The following is a 15,475-nucleotide window of genomic DNA, read 5'->3' as shown; positions in this document are numbered from 1 at the left end:
GAAAGACTCAGACCAAGGATCAACCCTTGGAAATTCAACAGAGAATGAGAATGGAAGACAGAATAGGTCTCTGCACTCACCAGCTTGCTTTTATAGTGTGTCATCAAACAGACATCCAAAGTTCCCTGAGATCCTTCAAGAGGAAGGGAAGCAGTGAGCCCTTCCTTCAATTTTGTTCCCTGCTTATCCCTTAAGATCCAGTTGTGCTTCTTCTTTACTGTCCACATGTGAGAAACATTCTCCCAAGCATCCCTCCTGGAAGCAAGCCTGAAAACCAGCCTCCTAGAAACCTACCTTACCCACAAAGTAGGCTGGAGTTTTTGGTTTGGTGTGTCTGCTTTCAGGGGGTTGTTAAGCAAAATTAACCATCCTGGTGGAAGCAAGGTCTTGTGGACTCCCTCTACGTAGGAAATATATATTATGTATATATATATAATATACATACACAAAGTCAGAAGAAATCCTGAATGTGTTTCTCAGGCCAAGTGTTGCAGTAGCTGAGGATCAGGGAAACCTAAGGCTTGGAAAAAGCTCTCTGAATTTGACATAGGGCAGAGTTTCAACATGGACCACTTCTTTCTGTCATGATGTCTCTGGATGGGCAATTGCAATGCCAATGGCTTTTGTACTGTTAGGCTGGGCCAGGTACTCCAGCCAAAGGACTTTGGAAAGACCATGTAGTTACATTCAGTCATGGCTAGTAGAAGTCTGTCTTGGCATGTTGCTCTTCTTTCATTCACTACAAGAGAAGGGCTATAGCAAGCACCAGCAGTAACTTATGTGCTCTGGATGGAGTGGTTGATAGTAAAAAGAATCCCGAAGGAAAGGAGGTGGATTATTTTCTGCTCTAGAGATCCCCAGATATTTTTCTTTGCTTTGCTTTGAGAGACTGCCCTCCAGCCTCAATTTTATGAATTACTATTTCTTACCCCTTTGTTTTTCTAGGCTCACTTAGCTGCGTTTTTTATTAGCTGTATTGTCCTTTTCTCTGCAGATAGGGCCAAATGCCAAGGAGTTGTTCAGGCTTGTGGAGGATTTCATTGATGTCATTGGCTTTCGCATGAAAGATTTCCGGGATTCCTACCAAGTGACGGACAACCTGGGTGAGTTGATTTGCACTCCCCGTGTTGGGTATAGACCCCAGGAATCTGTAATTGCAGTGCAGTATGCGTAATCTTGGATGTGGGGAGGGAAAGAGGGAAGGCAGCAGGTGGTGGAACATTAAAAGGTCTGGGGAAAGACGTGGATGATCATAGCCAGGGAGTGGCTTTTCTCCAAATAAGCTAGGACTTGGGCCTGATGAAAAGATGGGCACAAAATGGTTTGTGAGATATCTATAGAACCATGAACAGAGAACAGATGACAAACTGGGAAGAATTAAGCTAGTTCCTTTTGTTTTTCAGCACAAGAGCTGCACAGCAGCCAATGAAGTGATCAGGCAGCAAACAAACAGCAGGCAGTATTTGATTTATGCTGTATGCACAATCGCAGCATGGAACTTGTTTCCAGAGGATGCTGCAGAAGCCAAAAAGTACAGATTGGCTCATGATGGGATTAGGAAAATGCACAAAGGAGAGTTCCATTGGTGGCTAATAAAGTTCATTGTCTGGATGTAGCCACAAGCTGAGGAAGTCCTGCTGACTGCTAGAAGCTGGAAGGACAAGACAAGAGAAGCCTTGCTTTGTTTTTTCTTACAATTCCCTAAGCTTCTGCTTCTGGCCACTCCTGTAGTAGAAAGATCTCTTCTCTTCCAGGTTTAGTGCAGGCAGGAAAGCTTTGCTGTCTGATTTTCTACTATTGACTCTGGTGGGCTTTTCAATTTGTGTGAATTTATTGAGGCAGGCTTTGCTTACTGATTTTATTTGCTATTTCCCTCTAGTCCTTGGCATTCACAAGCTGCCCGCTAATGCAGCAACTGACATCACCTTCCCCATGAAAGGCTGGAGAGGCATGGTGGACTGGGCCAAGAATTCGGAAGATAAGGTCACTGTCTCCAGGAGCATCCTGTCTTCAGGGCTGACAGGTAGGCAGCACAGTCAGAATTCTCTGGGAGAAAATGTCTTCTTCACTTTCTAACAGAGATTCCTTCTATTTGGCTGTCTTCAAATTGTCCTTCCAGCTGAACTGGATTGGCTCGCAGAAGTTCACCATATCAATGCTGAGTGCAAGGAAGGCTTTTAGATGTGATCAGACCAAGGGTCAAATCTGAACTCCTTGGGCAAGTTCAGCATTATGTTTAAAAAACAGAAAGAGTCAGCACAGAAACTCAGGGCAACACTGTCATGATGATTGCTTCTAAGGCTTCTTCTTTTGAACCTGCAATAAGTGAAAACATCCCTGTGTTTTCTGAGTTGCTCTGTTCTTGGTGCATTTGGGCACTGAGGTCCGTCTCCACTCCTCTCTTTGCAAGGCATGTTGGGCATTGAAATGTGTGTCTATAAATATTCTGGGTTTCTAATAGGGGTAGACACCAGTAGTGGTCTCTGTTGGAATCTTATAAGTATGGTTAACTGGCATAGGGCAAACAATGTTGTTATGTCCTCTGAGACTGGATCCAATCCTGGAAGAGCCATCCAAGGGTGAACAGCTGAGGCTTAGCACATCAGGCTGAGCAACTGATGGATCTGGCTCTGCTAGTAAAGCCTTTACCTGGATGCCAGCGCCAGCAGCCAATGCAAACAAGATATTCCTGTATTGGCAGTGAGACTTTGCATTTGGCAGAACTGATAAATGGATTTTCAAAAACAGGTCTCTAAATTAGGCTGATTGCAGGGAAATGGTGGGTTTTCCTTGTTGACAGCCTGGCGCATAGCATTAGTGGTATTGAGAGAGCAGGCTGCTGGTTACTGCACCAGGATGTGCTGTCCTTCCCTGGTACTAAGGCAAAAGACAATGAGTTATGTCTGTCAGAAGTCCTTTGGACTTTGTCATACCAAGACCTTGTGTCATAGGTTTCCTTACTCAAGATGGAAATAACATTGCCACCATTTCTACCTGAGGCTGAGAAGAGTTAAATGACACTCTCAAGGGTAAAGAGTGAGTTTCTGACAGAGTAGAGCCAACAAAACTCCTGTTTTATAGTGCCTTAAACATTGCATTATCTTCATAGAAGAACTTGGAGCATGTTTGGAGGGTTATTTCAGCTTACTAGAGGAGGTTGTGGAACTTTTACCTTGGTATACTGTTAATTGGACAAACTTCTGGGTCTATACATAGCAGAGTTGATCCTGCTCTGGTGATTATAGCTATTGAAGGCATCACTTATGTCCCTACTGGGCTGTCTCCCAGATACCATGGCAAAGAGATGCTGTAAGGCCCCTAAGCAGTAGCCACTACACAAACAAAATGTGATGTTTACCCTGAAGAACCAAATTCCTCTCAGTATTCACATTTCTGTGGTGTTGTGTTCCACCAGGTCTGTACTGCCCCTCCCTTGTTCAAAACAAAAGAGACAGTATTTCAGCTCTATTTTAATCAGGATCCTCTGCCTTTTCTGGAGGGCGCTGAGGTAACCCCGCCTATGAGACTTAGCATTTTGTTTTCTCACTGTCTCACAGGAACACACATTACTTCTTTAAATGTTCTACTGCATTCTCTTAGCAAAAAGGGGGAAAACTCTATTGGAAAGGAAGTAGAATCCTTGGTTGCAGAGAGGTTCATGACAGAGGCCAAAAGTCTGTGTTGACTTCCCTAGGGAAACAAATCTTAGGCAATTTCTCTGCAAGCCTGTCTGTCAGTCTGTCCTGATTTACACCTGCTATCTCATCTGAGCCCAGTTTGACAAACATCCAGAACTGTATCTTCCCTTCTGGGGAAATGAGTGCATTCAAAGATCAGCTTTGGTAGGAGACATCAGAGAAGCCCCACAGCATGATACATCCCCAAACTTCCTCGTCTCCAAGTGACTTATTTCTTCTCCACTATGACAATTCAACCTCAGGGATGCCTCTAATGCCTGTGCTTCTTCCAGGAGAGTTCTTGCTAATTTGCAGCTGGGCTGAGCAAGGCAGAGGAGGAGGTCAAGTGATGTGTTCAGAGGTCACACAGATGATTCAGTCTCATCTGCTGTCCTCCTGAGGCTGCACACGAGTTATGGGGTCAGGTCAGGCACAGTGGGACATCTCCCCTCCTTGCCTGCCCTTGTCGGCCCAAGCACATCTCTTCTCTCTGATGGCTTGATAGCTGTGGATGTGTCCAAATGCCTCTGGGTGGCTGTAAGAGACCTTCTTGCCCTGCAGTTTTGCCTGCTGTGGTGCTGTCAGAGGGATTAGTGGGATTTCTGAATGGGAGAGAACTCATCCTAAATGAGTCTTGCATGGGGGCAGGCACCCACGGTCACCCTAAAAGCATTCAGTCCTCTCATAGGTCTGATGGAGACCCAGCGTGGTGACATCAGGCACTGCATCCCTCTGTAGTGATGCTGGTATTGGATGTGCCCCAACAGAGGCCCCAGTAAGAGGTCCAGTCCTGCCCTTGGATGTCTCCTTGGAAACATAACAAATGAAAGAGGAAAAAGAACTGAATCCAGCCTTTTCCAGTCCTGTCCCTTCTCTGTGTTGCACTGGTGGATTTTGGGGTGGAGAGAATTTAGCTGGGGACAGATGACATTCTGATTATCTCAGTGCTGTTGTCTTCTTCCTTTCCCTGTGGTGTCCTGCAGAGACGGATGACTCTTCTGTCTTCGTGGTAGGGACTGTGCTGTACCGGAATGTGGGCAACATCCTCTCGCTCCAGAGGTAAGGTCACACCTGAAGTGATTGATCTAGTTCTGCTCCCACTCCAGAACTGGACATACTGGAGAGGGGTGACTAAGGGTCATCAAGATGACAAAGGGCCTGAAGCACCTCTCCCATGAGGAGAGGCTGAAACATCAGGGCCATGACAACTCTAACCTAAACGTCCCTTGTCTTAGTTTAAAGCCATTCCCTCTTGTCCTATGACTATCCACCCCCGTAAACAGTCATTTCCCCTCCAGTTTAAACACTCTCTTCAAGTACTGGAAGACTGCAATGAGGTCTCCCCAGAGCCTTCTCTTCTCCAAGCTAAATAAGCCCAGTTCCCTCAACCTTTTCTCACAGGATAGGTGCTCCAGCCCTCTGATCATCTTAGTGGCCCTCCTCTGGACCCTCTCCAAGAGCTCCATGTTCTTCCTGTACTGGGGGCCCCAGGCCTGGACACAGTACTGCAGATGGGGCCTCACAAGAGCTGAGTAGAGGGATACCATCACCTCCCTTTCCCTGCTGGCCACCCCTTTTTTAATGCAGTCCAAACCACAGCTGGCCTTCCATGCTGCAAGCACACACTGCCAGCTCATATCCAGCTTCTCATCTACCAGGACTCCCAGGTCCCTCTGGTGAGAGGATGCAATGAAGACAGGGACAGGCTCTCATCAGTGGTACCCAGTGTTGGTACAAAAGCCAATGGGCACAAACTGGAACACAAGGGGTTCCATCAGAATATCAGCACTAACACATTGCCCAGAGATGTTATGAAGTTTCCTTCTCCTTTAAAAACCACCTGGACATGATCCTGGGCATCCTGCTAAGTTAGACCTGCTTGAGGAAGAGGACTGGACTGGATCACCAGCAGAGGTCCCTTCCAATCTCCACCATTCTGATATCCTGTGGTTTTACGAGGAGGGGGCTGCCTGGGGAGAGCAGGCAGCTAGAGATATCACCAAGGTTTCCTGCTGATCTCCCTGTCTGCAGAGCCCTGAGTTTCCAAAGGTACAATGTAGCAGGCTTTGACATGGTGATGCAATGCATTTTGTCCCCCCACCAACTTCTAATCAGGTAGGATCATACTAATGTGCATCAGACATTGCTTTTTAGAGGGTAAGGAAAGCTTTCTGTCACCCGTGCAACCCTACTTCAAGGGGAGCCACTGTGCTGGTGCTACTGAATCCCTGCTTAATTCTTGTATTCATCCACCAGCAATGAATCCTCCTGCTCGTTATGAGGGATCTGAAGGGGCTTAAGTGATAACAGGAAGGATGCCCAGCTGCCCCAATCCTCCCAAGCTACCGGGGAGCCACCAACCTTGATGAACCTTTTGAGAGCATCATGGCAGAAGACAGGCTCAGGGAGAGGAGAGAGAGGAGTGGAGCGACATGCTTGGCTGCACATGTCTACCACATTCTGGCTGCTGCAAACTGCCTTGGGCACTGAAGCCTTTGTGTTCAGCCATCCTTTTTCTTCTCTCCCTTTATCTCTCACTATCTTTGCCCTTTTTTGATATATATTTTTTTTAATTTTTATTTTTATTTTTATTTTATTTATTTATTTATTTATTTTGGAGGCTCGTATTGAGGCTGTAAATTAGGAATCCTAAGGCACCTTCTAAATATGTTCTGCACTGATTAGCGTGAGCCCATTTACCATAAACACCAGGGCATCTCTTCTCACCGATAATCATTTTAATACCTACAGATTTAGCTCTGGCAATGGCAAAAGAGCTCCAAGTGAGTGCAGAGAGGAATTAGCAAGCCAGCCAACTGTATTCTGTAATATCTTCCATTACAGCACTGGGAATTAGATCAGAAGGGCAATAAACATCATTGGCTCAAATGATCCAGTGGTATTTCAGCATTTTCTGGCCAAGCAGTGAATGAGCTCTGATAACCAGCAGCTGCAGCAGCCGCAGCCTCTGAACAGCATTCCCATGGGAGATCTGATTTAAGACGTTCCTTAATTAAAGGACAGTCCCTCTTTAAATAATGCAGAGTCCTGAATCACCTGTGGCTATACAAGGTAAAGGAAAAAAAAGCAGGTAACAGAAGCAGCCGCAGATCAGTACCTCCTAATTCACCACCGTGCAAATGGACACAGGCAGAAAAAAAAAGGGAATATCCATAAATAACCATGTAGCTGTGCGGCACTTGCCTAGGGAGTAAAAATATTTCCTGGACACACGTGAGGTGTCAGATCCTGGTTTTGACCACATTGCCTCGATGCAGGGAGTTGTTTTTTTTTTCCCCACTAAAAATATGTATCTTTGTATAATACAATGTAAATTGAACTCGGCAAACGGCACCAGCTGAGCTTTTCCTAATTGTCCCAATTTACCTCCCCCAAGTGGCAATCTCTTATCTCAGCCACACAGTGTTCTGTCCCTCAGATCCAGAGAGCCCTGTGGCTTTTGACAGCTGTGACCATTGAGACAGGGACATACAAGATGTGCAATATTTCAAGATGGGGAAGCAAGCATCACTCAGTCCCAGCTGGGCTCTGTTGCAGAGGATGCATGCAGCAATCAGAATCAGCAGCGTGATGGCCCTGTGTAGAAATGAGCGTGTTTACAGCTATTTGCATGCTCTTTATAGCCATGTAGGAACACACTGAGCAAATCTGACCTCCTGCTCAAGTCCGAGCTCAGTGTGTTTGGTTTCCTTCCCAGAAGCTAGCCTATAGAATGTTTTGAAGAAAAGCAGCTCATCTTCTTCCTGAAAGATTCCCCATGATGCTGAAGCCCTCGCTTCCCCAGGCAGGCTGCTCTGATTCTTGATACCTTCTCTGTTAGGAGGCAGCCTCTTGTTTTAAGGCTCAATTCATCTGATCAATCAGGACATCAAACTATTAGAGAGCACCCAAAGGAAGGCTGAAAAGATGGTGAAGGGTCTGACGGGCAAGGTGTATGAGGAGCAGCTGGGGTCCCTTGATTTGTTCAGCCCAGAGCAGAGGAGGATGAGGGGAGGCCTCATGGTGGCCTACATCTTCCTCACGAGAAAGTCCTCACAGTGTTCAGGCAAATATTGAACAGTGATGAAAAAATAACTGACATTTCCAGACCCAGCTACTAACGAAGCTGTGAATAAAAGTTTTTACCTTTCAGCAGCTCTTTTTTAGCTTATCTACAGTTGCCTACGTTTCAAAACGTAGAGCTGATGTTTACTCCCAATGAATTCCCCTTTTGCTCAGCCTTTGTAGACTGACTTCTGTGCCTCATTTTCTTATTTCCCAATTTTAATTAATTTTTAACTGTAATAATTTGCTTTTTTCTTTTCAGCTTTGTTGTGTGTTTTCTTTCTTTCTTTTTTTTTTTTTTTCTTTAACTTTCTAAAAAAAACGTTGCTGTTCTTTCTGCTCTTCCATTGGACAATAGTCATTTGCTGAGTATTCACTTACAGATTCTTGGATGATTCCAGGTTTATTTTGCTTTGGATTTTGAGATCTTGTGTTTGTTCTTATTAATTATCTTGTAATATATATATATATATATATAAAATAACCCACTTATGCTTAAACGAGTGCAAATCTTTTCCAAAGATCCAGATAGAAAAGTGAAAGCTTTTGCCAGTGCTAGGTTTAGACAGTGCCGGGTTTTGCCAATGCCAGTAGATGTGGTGAAGTTTTGAAGGGGCAGAAATTTTGTTTATCCATAGGTATAGGAGGATCTGGCCTCCCACTCTATTACTAATTCCTTCATGGCATACTTTGAGAGCAGCACTTTCAGTGGATGGTCATGCAGACTTTACACACATTAAGGCTGACAGTTCTTTTTGTGTTGTAGAAATATCAGGATGTCCTGTGTATTTAGGTGATTAGCATCCAGCGGGGAGATCTCCAAGGAAAAAGGATGGGTTCCATCACCAGCAAGTGTGTCTGAAAGCTTTATCACGTAATGGGACCAATCTCTTCTGCACCATATGCACTAAACCACGTACCACAGTACTGAATTCAATGGGACTATTTTGCAAAGGGGTGCAGTGGGAATTCACCTTCTCTCAGACCCTTTAAAACATCTCTTCTTTTTGCCCTTTTTCCCAGGAACAGCACTGTTCTGAACTCCAGAGTCATCTCTGTGACTGTGAAGCCATTTCCCCGGTCCCTCCTCACTCCCTTGGAAATTGAATTCTCCCACCTGTACAATGTAAGTCTTTCCTGGCAACCCTCACCATCCCACATCTGTGTATGTTTCTGCATAGGAGGAATATTATGAAGAAGGATACAGATTTACTGGGCTCCTGAGCTGTCTTTGCCACTGCAGAATCCTTTAATCTCCTTTTAACCAGACTGCTAAGGCACTTCACTGCCATCCTGAGTCTGGGCTGATGTTGGTGTCTTGCTGTTTCTCACTGCTGTGCCTTTCCAATGTTGCCTCCTTGTTCAGACGTTGCCAATGCAGGAGTGTACTGCTTGCACAAGGAACACGAGCACACTTGTCCCAAATTTGCATCATTTTTCTGAGGGGCATGGTCTTGGGCAAAAAAAAAACTGCAATGAAAAATGGGCTCTGACAATGATCTTTCTTGGTGAGGGGAAGATGGAGGGGAAAGGTTGTTTTGGTTGATGCATGAAATGTTCTTTGCAGAGATTACTAGAGACATGAATATTAATGCTGTGATCAGTGCTGCAAAAGGCAGATGAAGATTCCCTCCAGGTTCCCCTGCGCAACCCCAAGCAAATGTATGTGATGGACATTTACACTGCCCTAAAGACTCCTCTCGCTGTGGATTTCAGATGTCTTCCTGAGGCTCAGGAACAAGAATATTAGATCTGTCATATCTGTACTTTGGACTACTGGGGAAGAGTTTTCAAAAGTGCACTAAGATAGTTGTAGAAGTCATGCTAAATCTCTTACAGAGGCTTTAGAATCATAGAATTACTCAGGTTGGAAAAGGCATTAAAGATCAAGTCCAACCACAACCTAACCATACTACCCTAACTGTAACAACCCTCTGCTAAATCATGTCCCTGAGCACCACATCCAAATGGTTTCTAAACACATTCAGAGATGGTGACTCAACCACCACCCTGGGGAGCCTATTCCAGTGCTTAACAACCCTTCTGTAAAGATATTTCCTGATATCCAACCTAAACCTCCCCTGGTGCAACTTGAGGCTGTTTCCCCTCATCCTGTCTCTTCTCACCAATGAGAAGAGACCAATCCCGCTCTTTCTGTAATCACCTTTCAGGTATTTGAAGAGAGCACATCTGGCCACTTCCTGGAGAGCTGTGGCTCTTCTGAGAACTGTATCCCACAAAAGGAAGTGGTGTATTTGATCCACTTTCCAGAAGGGAACAGCAAAAGAATTCTTTGTAAGAGAATGTATGCACATATGACACCATGTTGTCAGGAAATACTAATATTTCTGGAGGTAGGAAGGCCCTACAGAGGAATCTGGGCAGGATGGATCTCTGGGCTGAGGCCAGTGGGATGAAGCCTCTTCTCCCATGTAACTAGCGATAAGACTAGAGGGAATGGCTTCAAATTGCACCAGGGGAGATTCAGATTGGATGTTAGGAATAATTTCTCCCGAAGAACGGTCAGGCACAGGAAGAGGGTGCCCAGAGATGTGGTGGAGTCACCAATCCTGGAGGCGTTCAAGAAATGTTTAAATGTTTTACTGAGGGACATGGTTTAGTGGGAAATACTGATGATAGACAGATGGTTAGTCTGGATGATCTTAGAGGTCTTTTCCAACCTTGGTGATTCTATGATTCTGTGAAGGAAGAAGAACATCAGTAGGTGGAAAGAGGAAAGATGTGGAGTCAAATCCTTGCACAGGCCTTGTGTTGATGAGAAACAAATTAAGCCCAATTTTATTTTTACCTTTCAAACCAGGGGGGGAAAAAAGGTGTTCCAAGAACTCACATCTGTGACTGTAAATATGAAGCTTCAAAGATACACTATGTTTAGAGTAGTGAAGCTGTCTCATGGGATCTGAGTGTTCTTAATCCCTCAGATACTCCATAGACAGTATAACGCTGATTTGCTTCATTGTTCTTTTTTCCTTTTGTCCTGACAGGGAACCACCAACCAGACCTGCATCCTGTGGGATGAAACTGATAGGTGAGTTCTGTGGGCTTCTGTTTATTCTTATGGGCTCGTGTGTTTTGGGGGTGAAGTCAGCACAGTTTATCAGTGATGCATCAGTCTGTTGCAGTTGCTTGCACTCTCTACTCAGTTTTTTCTTGTGTCAAACTTCATGGCTGGCGAAGCCCTTTGCCATGATAGGAACCATTCCTTTCTTCATCTAGATGCATCTCTGTGTTTTGTATTAGTGCCAGTCTTACATTTGAAGAACTGCAACCAGTTGTTGCCAGCGTAGCCCATAATGAGTCCTGTGTTCTGAAAGCATCATGTACTTATACCAGGGAACTGAGTAGAGATGTTTCTTCTGCTCACTGGGAGCTTTCTCATTTTGATTCTTCCAGTTTTGGACTTTGCAGCAAGAGGAATAAGAGAGAGCCAGGATTGTGGGATAATCTGCTGACTGCTCTAAAAGGAGCAAGATGTATCTGTGTTTGGTTCTTTTCAATAGTCAGAACCAAACTATGCACCATAAGGTGAATAATGCAAAAGTAGAACCCACTGTTGCAAATGTAGCCTATCATGGTTGTGTTATTGTGATATTGTAATATGATTTCCATGATAATTTCTGTCATAGCTGACTCTGATCAGGATGCCTGGAGTGATGTGATTGTAGTCAGCAGGGAAAAAAATATCCGCAGTTAATAAAAAGGGTCAGCACTATGGATTCCATGTGGAAAACAGTTGCCAAGGATTTTATATCTTAGAAAAGAAAAAATAATAAAAAAAATACATTTGGAAAGTGCAGTCTTAAATCCTGAGTTAACTTGACAAGGATCCAAAGTGTTTCAGTTTATGATGTTTTTACTTCATTGACTTTTGCATCTGAGTTTGAAGACCAACCTTACTCCTTTTCTGCTTACACTCAGGTTCTCTCCTTGAGGTCTCATGCATTTGCACATATCTCTGCTTTATTATTATTTATTATTATTATCTGCAGAATCTGAAAAATGATTCTATTCTTCTCCTTTTATGCTCCATTAAGTAGCTTATACACACATAGGCGGGCAACATATTTGCAGCCACTTCTTGTTGGTCTGTGATTAATTTGGCATGTATGAGTGGATCCAAATGAAAGCTGAGGAACCCAGGGAAACTCTGAGCTTGTGAAATCACAACCATGTTATACCCCAGGGCAGCAGTGGCCCCTCTGGGTTGTAGTGAAAATTGTTTCACCACTGAAGGATGATTGCTACTCGGGACTTATTCCATTTAATTTTTTGTAGTGTGAGAAGGTAAAGAGCAAAATTCAGTCTGCACATGGTTATATCCAAGAGAGACTGGTAGCAGTCAGATTGGATACATATCTGTCAGAACTCGCACTGATATACTGTCAGTGTGAGAAGCATGAAGGGTAAGAAGCTTGGATGCCATTGCAGGACTGTGGGCAATACAGTGCCCAGAACAACACTGTTAACTCTTCCTTGTCATGGGAAATCTGGCTGCCTTCTGTGCTTGATCCCAAGGCTTGGCAACTTGTTTGGATGCTTTTCTCTCTACAAGTGCAAGACGTTAGGAATTCAGTCTAATCCTTACAACCCAGGTTGGACATTAGGAAAAACTTCTGTTCAGAAAGAGTGGTCAGGCATTGGAACAGGCTGCCCAAGGAGGTGGTAGAGTCACTGTCCCTGGAGGTGATCAAGAATCATGGAGATGTGGCACTGAGGGAAGCAGTTTAGTGGGCATGGTGGTGATGGGTTGATGGCTGGACTAGATGATCTTAGTGGTCTTTTCCAACCTTAATGATTCTATGATTCTGCGATCAAAGGATGGGCTCATAGCTAAGACTGCAGCAGGTGATTTCTTGGCACTGACACTGTGGTTCTGTTGTCAGTGATGGATTCCAAAATCCCAGCAGACTGATTGCACAAATGTTATTGGTAAAATTCAGCTTTGTGTCTGTGTTGGTGAGTATGTGCATGCATGCGTGCAAGTGTTTTCAACCAACAACACCTGCATCATAGGTAGCTGAAAACTCCAAAATGCTTGTGTCAGCAGTTTTTGCAAGGGCGTGCTCCGAAGCTAGATCTGATCCTGTAAGTATTGGCAACAGAAGCTGCAAGGCTGTTTTAAAACTGATTTGCTACCACTACTGTCTCCTTAGAAAGTCCAGTTAAGGACGAACTATGTATAAACTTTGTTTTCCAGGCCTGAATGTTCACCTCAAGCTTGAGCTACACCCTGGAACTGTCAAGGATTTTAGATCATACTTTCAGATATTTATTTTCCATTTTGAGTAAGGATTTTTAAGTTACACTGAATCAGTTGCCTGGTACATGGTTGAGTTCATGATTGATGACACTCAGGCAGGAGATTCTGAGGTTCAGTCACATTTAGAATAGTTTGAGTTGAAAGGGACTTTAAAGATCACCTAGTTCCAACTTCCCTATCATGGGCAAGGATATAATTAGACCATATTATGTGAATTCCCCTTTGTTCCTACCTTCTCTTCCCTACTACCCCATTCTTTTAAAAAAGTTGGAATTTATCCTACTGATTGGCCTCATAAGACAGTTGTGCAAGTGAATGAATTTCAGTAAATCCTGATTTCGAGCTCTGACCAACTAAATAATTGTACAGCTTTATTTCATATGGTTTCACCCTGCCATATTCCCCTACAACCCAAGGCAACCTGATACGATGTTGCTTACTCAGAAGACATTGCTGTCTCTTTCCATAGCTCTCCAAAATCCTGTTCTAAGGCTAGTCAGTCATGGGAACCTTCACTGTGTCCCCAGTCACTCATCTGATACTGTATACTATGGAGATCCAACCTCCATCAGATTGTGGTGGATGAACCTCTAGATTTGTCTTCTCGCATTTAATGTGACTGATCAGGTACAGGGGCAGGAAACTCAAAGCAATCTTTACATTAGACCTTCAAACTCAAAACGTGCTGTGGCCCTTTGAAAACCTCTTAATATCCATGGGACATTAAGGGTTGAACTGTAAAACTGCAATTAAAATAGACAATAACCATGTAGGCATGTGTTTCCTCCAGGACAGAGTTGTTAGAGCACATTAAAAAAGTAGAAAGAAACCCCCAGTGTTCATTCATTTGCATTTAGATAGATATTTAAGCTAGTATTATTAATAATGAATTTTTGATTTATTAATCCCAGCCCCTCCAAGTGACTGTTAGATTCGTGGGTGGCACCCCTCCATCTCTTTTCTCTTACTCTTGCCCCCAACTCCATACATCATCAAATATGAGGGGAGAAGATCAGAGACTAATTTCTGTTGTGTTCTGTGCTGCGAGTATGATTAATGAGCTTAGCACTGGCTGAGTAAATTGAAAGTTGAAATCAGAGAATGATTGGGGATTCTCTGGCTCTTCTCCAAGGGTATTCATCTGATGTAATTATTATCTGCTTAGGTCTGCTGAAGTTAAATCCTAGGCAGGATCTGGTCTCATGCTTCCTCTTTCTCTTGCTGGGAGAGCATGAATGGAGTTGATGGGTGTAGTCATCTTATGTGCTTTCTGGTTCTTGTGCATCATCTGATTTGCATTTCCTACCTGCTTTGGTTTTGTGAAGAACCATAGATTCATTAAGATTGAAAAGGACCACTAATATCACATCATTCTTAGTATTGTTTTGTGATGGCAGCATTTCTTCTTGAGTTGTTACTATCTGATGCCAGAGGTAGAACCAGGCTAATGCTTACAATGTGCCCTGAACTGGTGACAACAGGAACTAAGCCAGCCAGATGGGTCTGGCATTTCCTCTTATGTTGTATGAGAGCTTGGTGTGTGCAGGTGTGCAATCCAGTCCTTCACTTACAGAGAGTGGATTCAGCAGAACTACATCGAGGGGAACTCTCATCCCACTGGCACTGAAGTCTGCTTGCTCTTAGAAGTGCTCTAGCCACGAACTTTTCTTCACTTCCCTCCCCCATATGTACAAAATAACAGCTAGGCATTATACTAACTGCTCTTGAGAGACCTTCAGAGCCTTCACAAATATTTGCATGAAGAGCTTTTTGCTCATAGAAGACAAAGTGCTGCTTGAGTCTGGGGTTTTAATTCAAGGACACTCATACCTCCCACTGAAAGAGACTATCTAGCTTAGGAAATGCAGCCCTCTCTGTTTAGGAAGGTACTCCATACACAGCAAGGTTGTATGTAGAGAAGATGAACTGTGCTTCAGTGAGTGCAACAAGTCTATATCCAGTCTTCCTGGCTCTGGGCTGGATCTGATCCATAGCTGAGGTCAGGCAGAAATCTCACCCAAGGGTTCACAACTGGCAGAGTGGTGCTTTATGATACTGCCAAATGGAGAAGACTATAAATCTGTTCCTCTTTGGAAGCTTAAATTATCTTACAATATAGCTCACAGATACCTGCTCATGGACTCTTTTCAGACTGCATAATTATATGTATAATTTGTATATTGGTCTGTCCTTTCCTTCTTCCCTTCCCTTCCCTTCCCTTCCCTTCCCTTCCCTTCCCTTCCCTTCCCTTCCCTTCCCTTCCCTTCCCTTCCCTTCCCTTCCCTTCCCTTCCCTTCCCTTCCCTTCCCTTCCCTTCCCTTCCCTTCCCTTCCCTTCCCTTCCCTTCCCTTCCCTTCCCTTCCCTTCCCTTCCCTTCCCTTCATGTACCATAAGGAGGAGTGCCCAGCATAGGCTGCATGGGCTTCACCCTACTTGATGAGAACCTCTGATG

The 15,475-nt window shown here is 44.1% G+C and overlaps 1 protein-coding gene across 1 annotated transcript in view; it reads left to right on the top strand.

Moving 5' to 3' along the window:
* The window catches only part of ADGRB1 (adhesion G protein-coupled receptor B1), a 271,119-nt gene that overhangs the window by 149,853 nt on the left and 105,791 nt on the right, over positions 1–15,475 (top strand). The window contains exons 13-17 of the mRNA XM_072327390.1: positions 995–1,103; positions 1,880–2,023; positions 4,661–4,736; positions 8,766–8,868; positions 10,748–10,791. Of these exons, the coding sequence (XP_072183491.1) occupies positions 995–1,103; positions 1,880–2,023; positions 4,661–4,736; positions 8,766–8,868; positions 10,748–10,791 (476 nt within the window). The remainder of the gene's footprint in view (positions 1–994; positions 1,104–1,879; positions 2,024–4,660; positions 4,737–8,765; positions 8,869–10,747; positions 10,792–15,475) is intronic.

Source organism: Excalfactoria chinensis, chromosome 2 (genome assembly GCF_039878825.1).
Source record: "Excalfactoria chinensis isolate bCotChi1 chromosome 2, bCotChi1.hap2, whole genome shotgun sequence".
In the NCBI taxonomy this organism is placed as follows: domain Eukaryota; kingdom Metazoa; phylum Chordata; class Aves; order Galliformes; family Phasianidae; genus Excalfactoria; species Excalfactoria chinensis.
The sequence above is the reverse complement of the archived record's forward strand: the minus strand, read 5'-3'. Positions and strand labels throughout refer to the sequence as shown.